Source organism: Neovison vison, chromosome 7, assembly GCF_020171115.1.
Source record: "Neovison vison isolate M4711 chromosome 7, ASM_NN_V1, whole genome shotgun sequence".
In the NCBI taxonomy this organism is placed as follows: Eukaryota; Metazoa; Chordata; class Mammalia; order Carnivora; family Mustelidae; genus Neogale; species Neogale vison.
The window spans coordinates 145,858,525-145,874,429 of NC_058097.1; the positions used below are offsets into that span (position 1 = coordinate 145,858,525).

Consider the following 15,905-nt stretch of genomic DNA (forward strand, 5'->3'; position numbering starts at 1 on the left):
AAGGTCAGGTCCTTCAGTCAGGGTCAGAAAGTAGTTGCTCTTCAGCTCTGTTCAGTGGTTTCTTTTTTTTTTTTTTTTATGATTTTATTTATTTATTTGACAGAGAGAGATCACAAGTAGACGGAGAGGCAGGCAGAGAGAGAGATAGAGGGAAGCAGGCTCCCCGCTGAGCAGAGAGCCCGATGCGGGACTCGATCCCAGGACCCTGAGATCATGACCTGAGCCGAAGGCAGCGGCCTAACCCACTGAGCCACCCAGGCGCCCTGCTCAGTGGTTTCTAAGTGTGGGCCTGGTGGTATCAGATCTTCTGATTCTTCCAGAAGAGCCAGAAATCTGCATTTTCATGTAAAAAAAAAAAAGCCCAATTAAAAAATAAATGAGGGGCGCTTGGGTGGCTCAGTGGGTTTTAAGCCTCTGCCTTCAGCTCAGGTCATGATCTCAGAGTCCTGGGATCAAGCCCCGCATTGGGCTCTCTGCTCGACAGGGAGCCTGCTTCCCCCTTTCTCTCTGCCTGCCTCTCTGCCTACTTGTGATCTCTCTCTTTCTTTCAAATAAATAAATAAAATCGTAAAAAAATAAATAAATAAACGTTAGGTTATCCTGAGATAAAACTGCTCTCTAGGTAGATTTGTGGCAGTTTGCAATGTCCATACCATCACCATACATTTACAAGTCTGTCTCTTCCAATTAATCTGAGTCCTTGCACAGTAAGAACACATGTGTGGTATCCCCAGCACAGTGACAGGCACATACCAGGTGGGAAAAGAGTGAATGAGTCTATGAATCTGGAGCAAACTTAGCAGTACCATGGCATGCCTGCAAAAGCCAGCCCTGGGAATCAGGTTTCCAAAAGGACTTTATATTTGGCTTTGACAAGATTGACTTCTGCAAAGGGAATTATAGGGCACACAGAAAGCATTTGGTAGAATTCTTGTCTTAGGAACCACTCAAGCTAGAAGAAATTAAGTGTGGGCAGAGTGAAGGCTATGCTACCTGCAAATTAAATCAAAGGGCTTAATGATGAAGACATGGGACTAAGTGTAGTGTCATGTGGAAAAACAGCTTCTCTCCAGGTTCTATCCATTTTCAGCAATGACCATGTAGAACAGATTCAGAAATAGGAGCTATTTATGAGCAGGTTCTATACAAAGTTTAATGATCTCAGTGCCAGAGATTTCTGTCTCTAAGAAGTTTGTGCTAAGTTCTCTCTAATGTGGAGACAACTTGCTTAGGAACACGGATTACACCCACACCTAGTCCAACACCCACTGGATGTCTAACTTTACATTTCACTTAAAAAAAAAAGTCGATTGCATCAATAGAGAAACAATCTGAATTTTATCAAATACCCTCCTAGCTACATAGGTGCCTGGCTTTTTGAGCCGAGATCTAGAAAGATCCTGTATCTCTGCCAACTAGCTGGTTGTAAAAAGGGCACTAAACAGGACTTGCCCAGACCTCTAGGCTGGGAGTCAGGTCTGTGAGGATCTTACTTCCATGGTAAGTTTTTTTTTTTCTCCCCTCAAACTCTATGCCCAATGTGGAGCTTGAACTTCCAACCCTGGGATCAAGTGTCATATGGTCTACTGACTGAGCCAGTGAGGTACCCCACTCCCATGGGCCTTTTAAGGAGGTATATAGTAGAAAGAGATCAAGACACAGAATCAGGTTCTAATCTTGGCTCTGCCACTTCCTTGCAGGGTGAACTTGGAAAGATCTCTTTGCTTTCCATTCCAATGGTCTTTGCTCACCTTTTCTTGCCAAGCCACATCTTAAGTTACTGTTCAGTCTGTGGACTGGCTGTGTAGTCGGATGCCCAATTGGGCCAAGCCTGTGACAGGATCACATGGAGCAAAAACCAGCTTTCTGGGGCTGTGACTTCAACAAGGGCTGGGATATTAATTATGGTTGTGATAAATACTTGACCTAGTAAATGTTTAGTTAAAAGTTGCCAAATGTTTGGTGAATAAACAAATACCTTGTTTTTTAAGACTCCGCTTGTGTCATGGTCTTGGTGATGTCTTCCTTCTTTCCCTTCCATCCTGGTAGTAGGCCATCCTTTAGGCCATCATTGGACCTTGTAACTATTATAATGTTAACACACTGTATCAATGTCTGTTGAATTTTCTCTCCTATGTAACTCCTGAGGGCAGGAATTATAACTTACTCATTCCTGTACTCCCAGGGCCCAGCAATAAGTAGTCATAAAAACTTTAGTAAGAGACTCCATAAATGGGCATGAAAGAGATTCAGTGAGAGAATAGTCGATAGTTCCGGGGCGCCTGGGTGGCTCAGTGGGTTAAGCCACTGCCTTCGGCTCAGGTCATGATCTCAGGGTCCTGGGATCGAGTCCCGCGTCGGGCTCTCTGCTCAGCGGGGAGCCTGCTTCCCTCTATCTCCCTCTCTGCCTGCCTCTCTGTCTGCTTGTGATCTCTCTCTGTCAAATAAATAAATAAAAATCTAAAAAAAAAAAAAAAAAAAAAAGAATAGTCGATAGTTCCTTTGGGCTCCTGCATTCTATGAGCCTATGAAATAGGCTGCTGTATTATGAACCATAAATGAAACTAATTGACACAGAGCAGACCCATTAATCAAAATATAATGATAACAATGGCTTCAGTTTATTGAGTCCTTACTACATGCAAAGCAGTGTGCTAAGACATTGTATGAATACCTACAAAATAACTCCAGGTACTAATTATTATCCCAATCTGACAGATGAGAACAGTGCAACTCTAAAAGATGAAATAAATCCCCAACCAGTGAGTGGCAGAAAGCCACAGTTCAAAGTCAAGGCTACTTGACACCAAAGCCCATACTCCTAACTCCTTAAAGAGGGGGAGGAATGAAAAGTAAGGTGATGTTGATAATTTATCATAGTTCTGTCTTCTAATCCTTCACAATAGATACTTGGTATTTAAAGGAACAAAGACTATTCATGGCGGTTACAGAGCAGCTAGTCCAGCCCCATCATTTTATAGCAAGAGAATCTGCAGCCCAAAGAGACCTATCCAGCCAGGCTCAGGTGTAGCTAGTAGAACAGCTTGCCTGTTCTACTATACCCAAGTATACTTACCCAAGTATCATGGCAGAGCTCCTCCTGTCCTATAACTGGAGGGCTCTGTCACTTCACTCGGGGGTCTGCTCATATGCCATCTGCACAGGGCTTTTCCTGACCACATATCTGAAATAGCCTTTAAAAAAATTTTTTTTTTATTTGACAGATCACAAGTAGGCAGAGAGGTAGACAGAGAGAGGGGAAGGAAGCAGGCTCCCCTCAGAGCAGAGAGCCTGATGGGGGCTCGATCCCAGGACTGTGAGATCATGACCTGAGATCATGACTGAAGGCAGAGGCCTTAACCCACTGAGCCACCCAGGTGCCCCTGAAATAGCCTTCTTTACTCTGTCTTCTTATTCTGCCTTACTTTCCTTTATAACAGGCTCTACTTACATTATGTACTTATTGTTTCTTTTCCCCACTAGAATATAAGCTTTGTGAGGTTATGACTTTTATTGCTGTTTCTCTGGAGCCTATACCAGTGTCTGACATACAAGGTACTCAATAAAATTTGTTTGAATTAATGGCAGAGCATCAGTTGCAATGTAATTTTAATGCACTTGAACTTTTCCTTGGCCTTCAAAGCAGAAGGCATTATTTTTGCCTTTATTTTCTCATATTTCTGGCCTAATATTTAGTGTATTATGTACATCTGTCTTCTCTCCGGATTTTCAGTTCACCTCAGAGAGGGACCTGGTCTTAGTCATCCATGCATCCCAAAGCCTAGCACAGGACCTGGCATGAACAGCTGTTTAAAAATGCTTGGGGATGGGACGCCTGGGTGGCTCAGTTGGTTGGACGACTGCCTTCGGCTCAGGGCGTGATCCTGGAGTCCCGGGATCGAGTCCCACATCAGGCTCCCAGCTCCATGGGGAGTCTGCTTCGCTCTCTGACCTTCTCCTCGCTCATGCTCTCTCTCACTGTCTCTCTCTCTCAAATAAATAAATAAAATCTTTAAAAATAAAAAAAATAAAAAAAAATAAAAATGCTTGGGGAGGCCGGTGTGGAGAGTGCGAAGAGTGATGGTCAAAGGCACTTTTGCTTAGTGATTTATTCTTAAGGCTCCATCAGCACGTAGAATGGAAGACCCCTCCCACTCTGATGCCTTGGGCAGCCAAGGCATTATACTCCTTCACTGCCTGCTCTGTCTGGAGGACCCGCACATCAATGCCTTGTTTCTCGAGGTACTCCACAGTTGACGGCTGCACCTGGGAAGAGGGAAAAAGATGAGTAAGTCAGGGGAAAGGCACTCCTTTCCTGGGTTTCCTTTCCTGCCATGAGGCAAGGGTTCTCTACAAAATTGGACAATGACAACAGTCCCTACTCGATCACCCAGCATGTCACCATCCAAAATTTGACAGGGAGCCCCAAGGATTCAACAAGGCTTCTAAGAAGTTGACAGAAGCGTCCTGCATGTACAAAGCTTAGGTGAAATGGAAATGGAAAATAATGGATTTTGGAGTCAAACAGTTTTGGATTTAAATCTTAGCAGTGTGACCTTGGGTAAGTGAATTCAATTCTCTGACCCTTTGTTTCCATGTCTGTAAATGGGGATAATAATACCTAGCTCACAGGGCTGGTATGAAAACGAATTCAGCTAAGGCATGGAAAATGTCAGTATGTTGAATGTCTGGGTCACTCCAACCTGAGTCTAAAGTCTAACTTTTGCCCTGTAGGCCAGCTATCTAAAGTTTCTCAACCCCAGTTTCTTCCTCTATAAAATGGGGATAAAAATACACACAGGGTGGTGTGAGGATGGAGTTTACTCACAATGTATGGATGTTGCAGTTCAAATATCTCCTTAGAAAGGCCTTTCCTGACTGCTCCATTTAGAGCAGCCCCTCCTAAGTCACCATTGTCTTCACAGCATTTGTTACGATCTGAAATTGTCTACTCTTCTATTTTCCAAGAGGCCCATGAACCTTGTTTATCTTACGTATCTTGTCTCCAGTGCCTAGAAGAGTGTCTATCCTTATATTTAACCTCCTCTGGGATGCTTCCCTGACCATTTGTCCATAGGCACTGACTTTTAAAAAATATCAGATACTAAAAAGAAATGTCAATAGTTTTACAAGTGCTACAAGGACATTAGTTCAGGGTGTTGTGTGAACACAGAGAAAGAGCACCTCATTCAGACCTGAAGAGTCGGGACAAATGGTCAGGGAAGCATCCCAGAGGAGGTTAAATATAAGGATAGACACTCTTCTAGGCACTGGAGACAAGATACGTAAGATAAACAAGGTTCATGGGCCTCTTGGAAAATAGAAGAGTAGACAATTTCATGGACATATTCATACCCATAGGAGGCACTGAATAAATGTTTGTCAATTAATTTATATAAAAGATTTCCAATAGAGGCAGCTATTATTGGATTTTTTTTTAACCTCTGGCTTGTGCTGAGTATTATTTTAAATAGATTTTAATTAGATTCTACCTCCTCAGAAAGAGCCCTGAAATATTTTTTTTAAATGCCTTATTTTTTCTGTGTTTCAACAATTTTATAATAACAACAGCCTTATAGAAAGGAATTACTTTAATGGGAAAAAATAGGTTAAAAATATGTATAAATAAAGAGCACCTTTATCAGTAGGGAAGTAGATTTTAGGACATTTATATAAAAGAGAGAATGAGGTAGATCTCTGTATACTTATGCGAAGGGCTGCCCACATGTACAGTGTGATCCTATTTATGTAAAAATGCTTAAAAGTACATACATGTGAGGGGCGCCTGGGTGGCTCAGTGGGTTAAGCCTCTGCCTTTGGCTCGGGTCATGGTCTCAGGGTCCTGGGATCGAGCCCCATGTCAGGCTCTGCTCAGTGGAGAACCTGTTTCCCCCCAACCCCCTGCCTGCCTCTCTGCCTATTTGTGAGCTTTCTCTCTCTGTCAAATAAATAAAATCTTTTAAAAAAAAAGTGTATACATGTGTATCTGTATGCATAAGAGTATATATTTGCAGCTGCATGGAGCAACAGACATTGAATTTGGAGATGGGAGTAGGGATCTTTCACTTTTCTACTTCAATATTTCTACATCAACTGTTTTGCAATAAGTATGTATTATTTCTGTAAATACAATAAAAATAAGTATTTTTTCCGAAAGGGGGAAAATGCATAACTTGACTATGTTCAAGAATAAAAAGGAAAGGATAAAAAGTACTATAAAAATTTGAAGTACTAAAAAAAAAAATGTGAAGTATTGTGAAAATCTAAAGAACCAAATATTGATAGCTATAGAGCTTGAGAATTCCAGGTGAAGAAGTTCTGAAAAATAGTTGAAACAGAGGCTCCTGGGTGGCTCAATTGGTTAAGCAACTGATCCTGGAATCCCGGGATCGAGTCCCAAATTGGGCTCCCTGGTTAGCAGGGAGTCTGCTTCTCTCTCTGACCCTCCCTCTTCTCATGCGCTCTCTCTCTCTCTCTGAAATAACATCTAAAAAAAATATGAAAAAAAAATAGTTGAAACAACACAGGCCTAGGGTTGGATAGGGACTAGGGACTTCAGCCCTGATGAGGAAGAGTACTAGCTAGCATCCCTTATTTTATCCTGGGCCATCCACTGGCTCAGCAAAATGAGGGTGCATGATATATTGAGAAGAGCTCCCAAGAAGGACATATTAGTAAGATAAAGTCTAAGAGGTCCCCAACCGTCCTCAGGAATGCTGTGCTCACTAATACCTACCTTCAAGGCCTCACTCATCCCTCGGCCGATCACAAGGGTCTGCACACCTTTCTTGACAACTTCCTCCACATCTGCAGGCTGCACACCAGGAGAATGCTGAATGTGGAAAGAGAAAGCATACCAGCTACCTGTTCTTTTAACATTGCTTTGCAGTTGGCATTCTTGGGGGATTCACTCATTTCACCTATTAATTCACTGAGAAAATGTTTACTGAGGTTTATTTTGTGTCAAGCATCATTCAGGGCCCTGGGAATAATAGAAGATTCAATGCCTTAAGGAATGCTAAGTCTAGTAAAAAATATCAGATACTAAAAAGAAATGTCAATAGTTTTACAAGTGCTACAAGGACATTAGTTCAGGGTGTTGTGTGAACACAGAGAAAGAGCACCTCATTCAGACCTGAAGAGTCGGGACAAATGGTCAGGGAAGCATCCCAGAGGAGGTAAGCTGAGATGCAAGCTGAGGCCTAAAGGAAAAATGGGAATTAGCCAGGTTAAAGGAACTCAGTGGAATAAATCATTCCAAGCACAGGGACTAGCATGAACAAAGGCTCAGAGGGAAGAAAAGCCCGGAGATTGGAAGGTAGGTAGTTCAGTATGGCTGGAGAGACAGGTGAGAGAGAGGAAAGAGAGAGGGTGGGAGAAGAAAGCACTTCACACCAAGCCAAAATTTGGAGCTTTGGAGAGATTTCATAAGAATCAACCTTTTTCTGGGGCGCCTGGGTGGCTCAGTGGGTTAAGCCGCTGCCTTCGGCTCAGGTCATGATCTCAGGATCCTGGGATCGAGTCCTGCATCGGGCTCTCTGCTCAGCAGGGAGCCTGCTTCCTCCTCTCTCTCTCTCTGCCTGCCTCTCTGCCTACTTGTAATCTCTCTCTGTCAAATAAATAAATAAAATCTTTAAAAAAAAAAAAAATCAACCTTTTTCTGAGCTCCTTTCCCACTTAACTCCAAAAAACAACTCTTGCTTTAAAACCTGCCACTTGCTACAGTCTTGCCAGATTCTCCCAGGGATATTAAAGATAAGATGTTTAATAACGTTAATCCAACATTAAAGGATGGTGACATCCGAGTTGCTTCCACTGCATGGTGGTGGTAAATGGTAATGGTAAAGTGGGAGTTTAGTAAATACCAGCCCAACCACTGGGCTTCACCTATTACATATCTGTACAGGGATGACACTCTGAGTACTGAAGCGCGAAGACCAAAGCCCTCCTTCCCTGATTTGTCTTTCTATATCCTTTCATTCAGTCAAGAGGTATTTACTGTACACTTACTCTCTACCACGTTGTATACACAATACTGGAAATACTGAGATAAGCCAAATAGTTGCGAGTTTTAGGGAGGTACGAATAGTGATTGTGTGAAAATAGTTACAATAGGATGAGATAAAGTAGAATCAAAGGTTTCAGAAGAGCAAGTGAGTAAATATGAGTGAGAAGTTGTCATGTATGACATGCTATTTTAATTGGATCTTTAAGTATAAGCAGAAAGAACTATGCCTTGATGCAGTGGTCATGGAAGGGGTACATTCTAAGCATAGTTAGACATGGTATAAAGAAAAAACTGAAAATGTCATGAAGGCAACAAATATACCAAAGAAAGAAGAGTTTTTCAGTTTTGAAAGATGACAGGAGAAAGGAATAAAATTTATATATTTATAAAGGTAAAAGAAAAGTAAATGAGTCTTTTCGTTAAATCCTGAAATATCTTAACATGTTCATAGTTACAGTTTTCATAATACATGTATAGAAATTGCTCCATGTGATCTCTACAGTGATCCTATAAAGTAGCACTAAAACATCCACTCTCGTTTTATAGATAAGGAAACTAAAATTCACAAAATATATACACATTGGCCAAGATACACAACTATTAAGTAAGTGGAGCTGGGATTTGAACTGAAACATGTTTAACTTTCAGCTTAATGAACTTCATTAGAATACTATAATCCAGGGAGCATCATTTTTTTTTTTTTTTTAAAGATTTTTTATTTATTTATTTGAGAGAGAGAGACAGTGAGACAGAGCATGAGCGAGGAGAAGGTCAGAGAGCAAAGCAGACTCCGCGAAGCAGACTCCCCATGGAGCTGGGAGCCCGATGTGGGACTCGATCCCGGGACTCCAGGATCACGCCCTGAGCCGAAGGCAGTCGTCCAACCAACTGCGCCACCCAGGCGCAGGGAGCATCATTTTTGACTCAAAAGAAATAAACCTACTGACCACATAGAGTTGTGCTTAGCCCAGGGCCTGGCCCATTGTATGTAGAATAATTAGTTCAAGTGTGAACCTGAATCTTTCCTAGAACAATCTCTTTCTTTCTGTAATCTCTCACGCACACATAAGCTAAAAACAAAAACAAAAACAAAAAACAAACAGAATGGAATATTTGAAAAATAGTTGATTAATCCTCAAAAAGGAAGGAGTGAAAAACATGAGGTCAAACAGAAAGCAAACAGCAAGGTGAAACTCTTAAACACAGCTTTATCAATAATAACATTGGACTAAAGAGTTTCAGGCAAAGACTGTCTAGATTAAAAAGCAAGACCCCACTAAACACTACTTTACAAGGTAGGCACTTTAAAGACATGGGTTGAAGATGAATGGATAAAGAAGATGTGGAATATATATACAATGGAATACTATGCAGCCATCAAAAGAAATGAAATCTTGCCATTTGCGATGACGTGGATGGAACTAGAGGGTATTATGCTTAGCAAAGTAAGTCAATCAGAAAGACAACTATCATATGATCTCCCTGATATGAGGAAGTGGAGATGCAACATGGGGGGAGGGGTTTGAGGGGTAGGAAAAGAATAAATGAAACAAGATGGGATCGGGAGGGAGACAAACTGTAAGAGGCTCTTAATGTCACAAGACAAACAGGGTGGTGGGGGGGAGGGGGAAGGGAGAGGGTGGTGGGGTTATGGACATTGGGGAGGGTATGTGCTATGGTGAGTGCTGTGAAGTGTGTAAACCTGGCGATTCACAGACCTGTACCCCTGGGACTAATAATACATTATATGTTTATAAAAAATAAAATGAAAAAAAAAGACATAGATTGAAAGTAAAACGATGAAAAAAGATAAAACACAAACACTAATAAGAAAGATGGTGTGTGGGTATATATATAGTTTGTTTTTTTAAGAGACTGGTGGGTGGGACAGAGGGAGAGGGAGAATATTTAGCAGGCTCCACACCCAGTGCAAAGCCCCATGTGGGCTCAACCTCATGGCCGCAACATCATGACCTGAGCCAAAATCCAGAATTGGATGCCCAACTAACTGGACCACCCAAGAGCCCTTGATATGGTTATGTTAATATCAGATTAAGTAGACCTTAAGACAATAAGTATCACTACAGATAAAGAGTGTCATATGATGCTTAAAGGGCCAATTCATCAACAAAAATATAACAACTCCAAATCTGTATACTGTTAGTAAAAGACCTACAAAATCTAAAGACAAAAATAACAGAACTAAGGGGAGAAATAGACACCATCACCATAGCTGGAAATCTTAACAACGCTCTTTCAGTAATTGATAGAACAAACAGACAAAAAAAAATCCTTAAGGAAATGGAAGATTTGAACAGCACTATCAATTTGTCCTAATAGATATTTCTGGGTTACTACACCCAACAACTGCGGAACACATATATTTTCATGAATACATGGAACATTCACTAAGACTAAAACTTAGACCATAATTTAAATCTCAGTAAATTTCAAAGAAATGAAATAATACATAATATGTTACCTGACAAAATAGATTTAATTGTTTACAATAAGATATTTAGAAAAGCCACAAAATAATTGGAAATTGAACACAGTATTTTTAATCAAAGGACAAAAGAAAAATATATCAAAATTTGTGGAATACAATCAAATATACTTAGAGGGATATTTATCACTTTAAATATTTATAGAAAAAAATGGCCTAAAATCAATGGTATAAACTCTACTTTAAAAAGCTAGAAAAGGAGTGGCTGCGTGGCTCAGTTGTTAAGCATCTGTCTTCAGCTCAGCTCATGGATCTCAGGGTCCTGGGATCAAGCCCTGCGTCAGACTGCTCAGCGGGAAGCCTCCTCCCTCTCCCACTCTCCCTGCTTATATTCCCTCACTCGCTGAGTCTCTCTCTGTCATATAAATAAATAAATATTTTAAAAATAATAAAAAATAAAAAGCTTGAAGAAAAGCAAATCCAAAGTAAGTAGAAGACAGAAAATAATGGATATATGTGTACAGATTAATGAAATGGCAACTAATTCAGAAAACCAACAAGGTCAAAACTTGATTTTTTGTTGTTGTTTTAAAGATTTTATTTATTTGACAGAGACAGTGAGAGAGGGAACACAAGCAGGGGGAGTGCAAGAGAGAGAAACAGGCTTCCCGCTGAGCAGGGAGCTGGATGAGGAGCCCAGTTGGTCGCAGGACACTGGGATCATGACCTGAGCCAAAGGCAGACACTTAATGACTGAGCCACCCAGGTGCCCCAAAACTTGATTCTTTGAAAAGATTAATAAAATTGATAAAACCTTTGAAAGACTGATCAGGAAAAAAAGAGAAGACATAAATCATAAATATCAAGAATTAAGGGGACATCACTACAGATCCTAATAAAAAAAATCCTAATAAAAAAATACTGGGAACAGCTTTACACTAATAAGAATGACAGATGAGGGGCGCCTGGGTGGCTCGGTGGGTTGGAGCCTCTGCCTTCGGCTCAGGTCGTGATCCCGGCGTCCTGGGATCGGGCCCTGCATCGGGCTCTCTGATCTGCCGAAAGCCTGCTTCCTCCTCTGCCTGCCTCCCTGCCTGCTTGTGATCTCTCTCTCTCTCTCTCTGTCAAATAAATAAATAAATAAATCTTAAAAAAAAAAAAACCCAAAAAACAGAATGACAGATGAAATGGACAAATTCCTTGAGCAACACAATTTATAAAAAATACGTAAGAAATAGAAAATCTAAGTAGTCCTATAGCTGTTAGAAATTTAATTTATAATTTTTTTTTTTAAATATCTATTTACTTGAGAGAGAGTGTGTGCATAAGCAGGGGAAGGGGTAGGAGGAGGGGTAGAGAGAATCCTCAAGCACACTCCCTGCTAAGCAGGGAGCTGGATGCCCAGGGCTCCATCCCAGGACCCTGGGATCATGATCAGAATAGAAATCAAGAGTTGGCTACTTAACTGACAGCCAATAAGGCACCCCCAATTTATAATTTAAAACCTTTCTAGGTTTTAAAGCAAAAATTCTAGGCACATATGACTTCTTTGGTGAATTTTCTTTTAAATATTTAATGAAAATCCTCAAGAAAACATTAACAAATCCAAGGTTGGTTCAACATTGAAAAATCAATGTAGTTCACTATAAAGAAGAAAAAAGCATGTAAATTATCTCAACTGATACATAAAAAGCATTTAACCAAGTTAATGTATTTATGATCTAAAAAAATTCAGCATGGGCATCTCAGTTAGTTAAGCATTTGTCTTGGGCTCAGGTCATGATCCCAGGGTCCTGGGATGAGCCCCACATTGTGGGGAGGGAGGTGGTCCCTGCTCAGCAGAGAGCCTGCTTCTTCCTCTTCCTCTGCTGCTCCTCCTGCTTGTGCTCCTTCACTCTCTCTGCCTCTCTTTCAAATAAAAACCTTTATAAAAAATTTTTAAAAAATAGGTGAAGTATTTGAACACACACTTTGCCAAGGAAAATACATGGATGGCTATGAAGAACATGAAAAGGCACTCAATATCATAAATCACCATGGACACATATTAAAACCATAATGAGATATCAAATGCTAGTGAAGATATGAATTAGATCTATCCTACCTAGCCAGTGGAAGTGTAAAGTATAAAACTAACTCTGGAAAAACAGCTAAGCATTTTCTCAAACAGACATTTATCATAGACACACACAAATCCCCCCAAAAAACATTTATCACATGACTCAGCACATTCACACAAAAATATGTATATGAATGTGTACAGCAGCTTTTTTGGAGAAAGGAGAGATTAAGTTTTTTATTTCCTAGACTTTGAAGTCACCTTTCCACTGTATACTTTCCCCCTGTTTTATTGAGATATAAATGATGTACAGTATCATGTAAGTTTAAGGTATGCAGCATAAAAAACTAACTTACCATATTACTATAATAAGTTTAGTTAATATCCATCATCTCATATAGATACAAAAAAAAGGGAAAAAAAACTTTTATTCCTTGTGATGAAACTCGAGACTTACTCTCCTGACAACTTCCACATATATCATACAGCAGCGTTAGCTACAGTCATTCAAAGCAGTCTTATTTGTAGAAGTCCCATGGAAACAACCCAAATCTTCACCAGCTGGTAAAAGGATAAACAGACTGTGTCATAATCTAACAATGGAATACTACTCAGCAATAAAAAAGGACCAAATTATTACTACAACAACAGGAGAGAATCTAAAATGTATTATAATTTGTGAAAAAAGCAAGTCTCAAAAGACTACATACTATATGATCTCATTAATATGACAAGTAAATATAACGTGTGTATTATCAGGTCAATTGGCAAAATATTAGTAATATCGGTATATTAAATTGTATCAACACTTATTTCCTGATTTTGATAACTGTATTATGATTACATAGGAGAATGTCCTTGTTTTTTGAGAACTTCATACAAGTATATAGGGTAAAGGAGTATAGGACCTATAATAGTTCAGAAAAAATATCTATTGATAGAATGATAAAAAATATGATAATATGTTAACATTTGGATCTGGGTAAAAATGAGAACTCTTTTCACTATTCTTATAACTTTTCTGTAAGTCTGAAATTATTTCAAAATAAATATATTTTTTAAAGTATATAGTATAGGCAGGATATAGATTAGCCAGAAGAGACCACATACAGGCACAAATACATACTCCCGCTGCCTCATTTGGTTAGCCAAGGAAACAAAACTTAAAAGAGCCAGGTGGCTACACCAGCACGAGCAAATGCAGCATATCTTTACTGGCTTTCTCCATGGCTCTTGATTCTTTATGGAGTGTGCAAGTGCTGCCAACATTTTTCACCCAGTCAGGGAATGTTCCAGAGCTTAGAACAAAAAGCCAGTCTCTCTCACTAATACACTTTCATATTCAGACTTAACGTCATTAGCATCTTCTTAAGGAACTGACTCTTCACACTGTATGGGCCTACGTTTACAGGACTATCAAAGAGTGTTCTAAGTTGGAACACCCGCGTGTCAAAGAGTGAACCAAACTGATCAGCAGTTAGGGGTGTATGTTCCTCCTTTTGGAAGACGATGCAGAGCTAGTGCCCAGGTGGCTCTGAACAGTACCTCTGGCTCCAGCTTTACTGTTCTTCACGAAGATCAGAGGAGAATGGGGAAGGGCAAATCCTTTTTCTGGAAAGTTATTTCATAAATGTTTAAAAGGCAAAATAAAGGGAGTGTTTTTTCATATGATTACAATGATTGGTTCTTAAAGCAATGTAAGAAGATTAGATTAGATGCCTTTTTAGTTCAGTGGGTCTGTGATCAATCCTAGAACCACCCTGAGCTGCAGTGACGCTATACAGAACTTAAAATATTTTTCTGGGGCTATGACCAAGGTAAATATTTAATAGAATTACAAATCAGGATTGGAGAGCTTCACCTTCCTTAAGTAAATGCACTTAACTGAAATATCAAAAGATTGCTTCATCTAACAAAGAATTCCATCTTCTTTGAGGAGCGTCATGATTGCCAGACAATAAGAGCTCACATTCTAGTATAAGGAAACAAGACACTGGTCAAAATCAAGCGAAAGGTCAGAAAGAGTGCAAAACCATAATCCTTGGGAGATTCAGAGACTGAAGACAGCCACAGCCCATCAGAGACGCTAGATCAATGGAACTCAAGTGACAAATCTGGCTGCTGCGTGCTAGACTGCAGGCCCACGGTGTCACATACAGAGCAGTGAAAGAGAAGTCTGCAACAGCCTGTGGATCCAGGCACTGGCGGGTGATTACTCACGGCCTCATGCAGAGCCTGTGATTGGAGCATCAGGCTGTTATTGAGGTGTCCTCCACCTGTCACCAGCTCATCCTCCGCTTCTTCCAGTCCCTTGGGGCAAACCACTAAGGCTCTCTTCCCTGCGTGAGTGTCTGGTTCTGTTCCTCTTCTTTAAGAGGCTTTCTGTCACACCATGTGAGGTTGTAAAAGCTCACTGTTTTTTCTTGAGGGAAGACTATTAATTGTGGGAAAATGTCCAGCTAATAATAACGTTCATTATACCTGCTAAACAACAAAGTGGCATCTTAAATGGCTGGGACATCTCCTCCTATTTTATGCTAAATTTGAAGAGAAAACATTCCTGAATTACACTTTCAAGGAAGCATTTCCTTCTGCTGAAATAAGCGGTTAGTGGCAATGCTGTTATCTGTCTGTGTTGCTGATAAAAGCAGATTCTGTGAGTGAAGGTTAAAGGATCTCCGGTATCTGTCCCCCGTGGACACTGCCTCACATTCTCATTATCGTTTGCCTGAATTAAGAGCCTCCTAAACGATCTTCCTGTCTCTGCCAGCGCAGAGGCATATTTGCGTTTTGTGTTTTGTTTTTAGTTCTGGTGACAGAGGCCACACTGGCAATCTGGCAAAGCCTACGGCCCCCTTCTCAAAATAAAATTTTAAAATGCACAGTATCAAATATATAGAACTGCAAAGACAACAGATTTTATACAAGTAAAATGACTGAAATATTAAAAACAGATATGTGATCTAGTAATATGCCTCTTTATTAGTTTAGAAGAGTGGAAATATTTTCCAAAAACTCGTTGGCAGACTTGCCTTCACATCTCCTCGTGGCAAGTGGCAGCCTGCTAGTTGTTCTTTCAAAATCCATTCTGCCTCTACTCTGGCTCATATGGCCCCCCAGCTAGAGACTCTATTTTCTGTTCTCCCTTGCAATTAGCTATGGCAATGTGATATGCTATCACCAATATAAACTTCAGTGGAATATGAGCAGAAGAATGTATGTATGTATCTGGATGTGTATTTGCTGATTTTTTTTTTTAAATACAGAACAGATAAACCATAAACTAATAAAGATAGTCACTGACCTATTGGAATGAAGAAGGTATGGGATAGTAGAGACAGGAAAAGGAGTAAGACTTTCCTAAGTGTACCTTGCTAAATTATTTTGACTTC

The 15,905-nt window shown here is 40.2% G+C and overlaps 1 protein-coding gene across 1 annotated transcript in view; it reads right to left on the reverse strand.

Annotated features, from left to right (window-relative positions):
- Window positions 1-4,094: 4,094 nt before the first annotated feature.
- AAMDC (adipogenesis associated Mth938 domain containing) overlaps window positions 4,095-15,905 on the reverse strand; it is a 41,678-nt gene continuing 29,867 nt past the window's right edge. The window contains exons 3-4 of the mRNA XM_044258456.1: window positions 6,737-6,832; window positions 4,095-4,266 (exon numbers count right to left, since the gene is read on the reverse strand). Of these exons, the coding sequence (XP_044114391.1) occupies window positions 4,126-4,266; window positions 6,737-6,832 (237 nt within the window). The 3' untranslated portion in view covers window positions 4,095-4,125. The remainder of the gene's footprint in view (window positions 4,267-6,736; window positions 6,833-15,905) is intronic.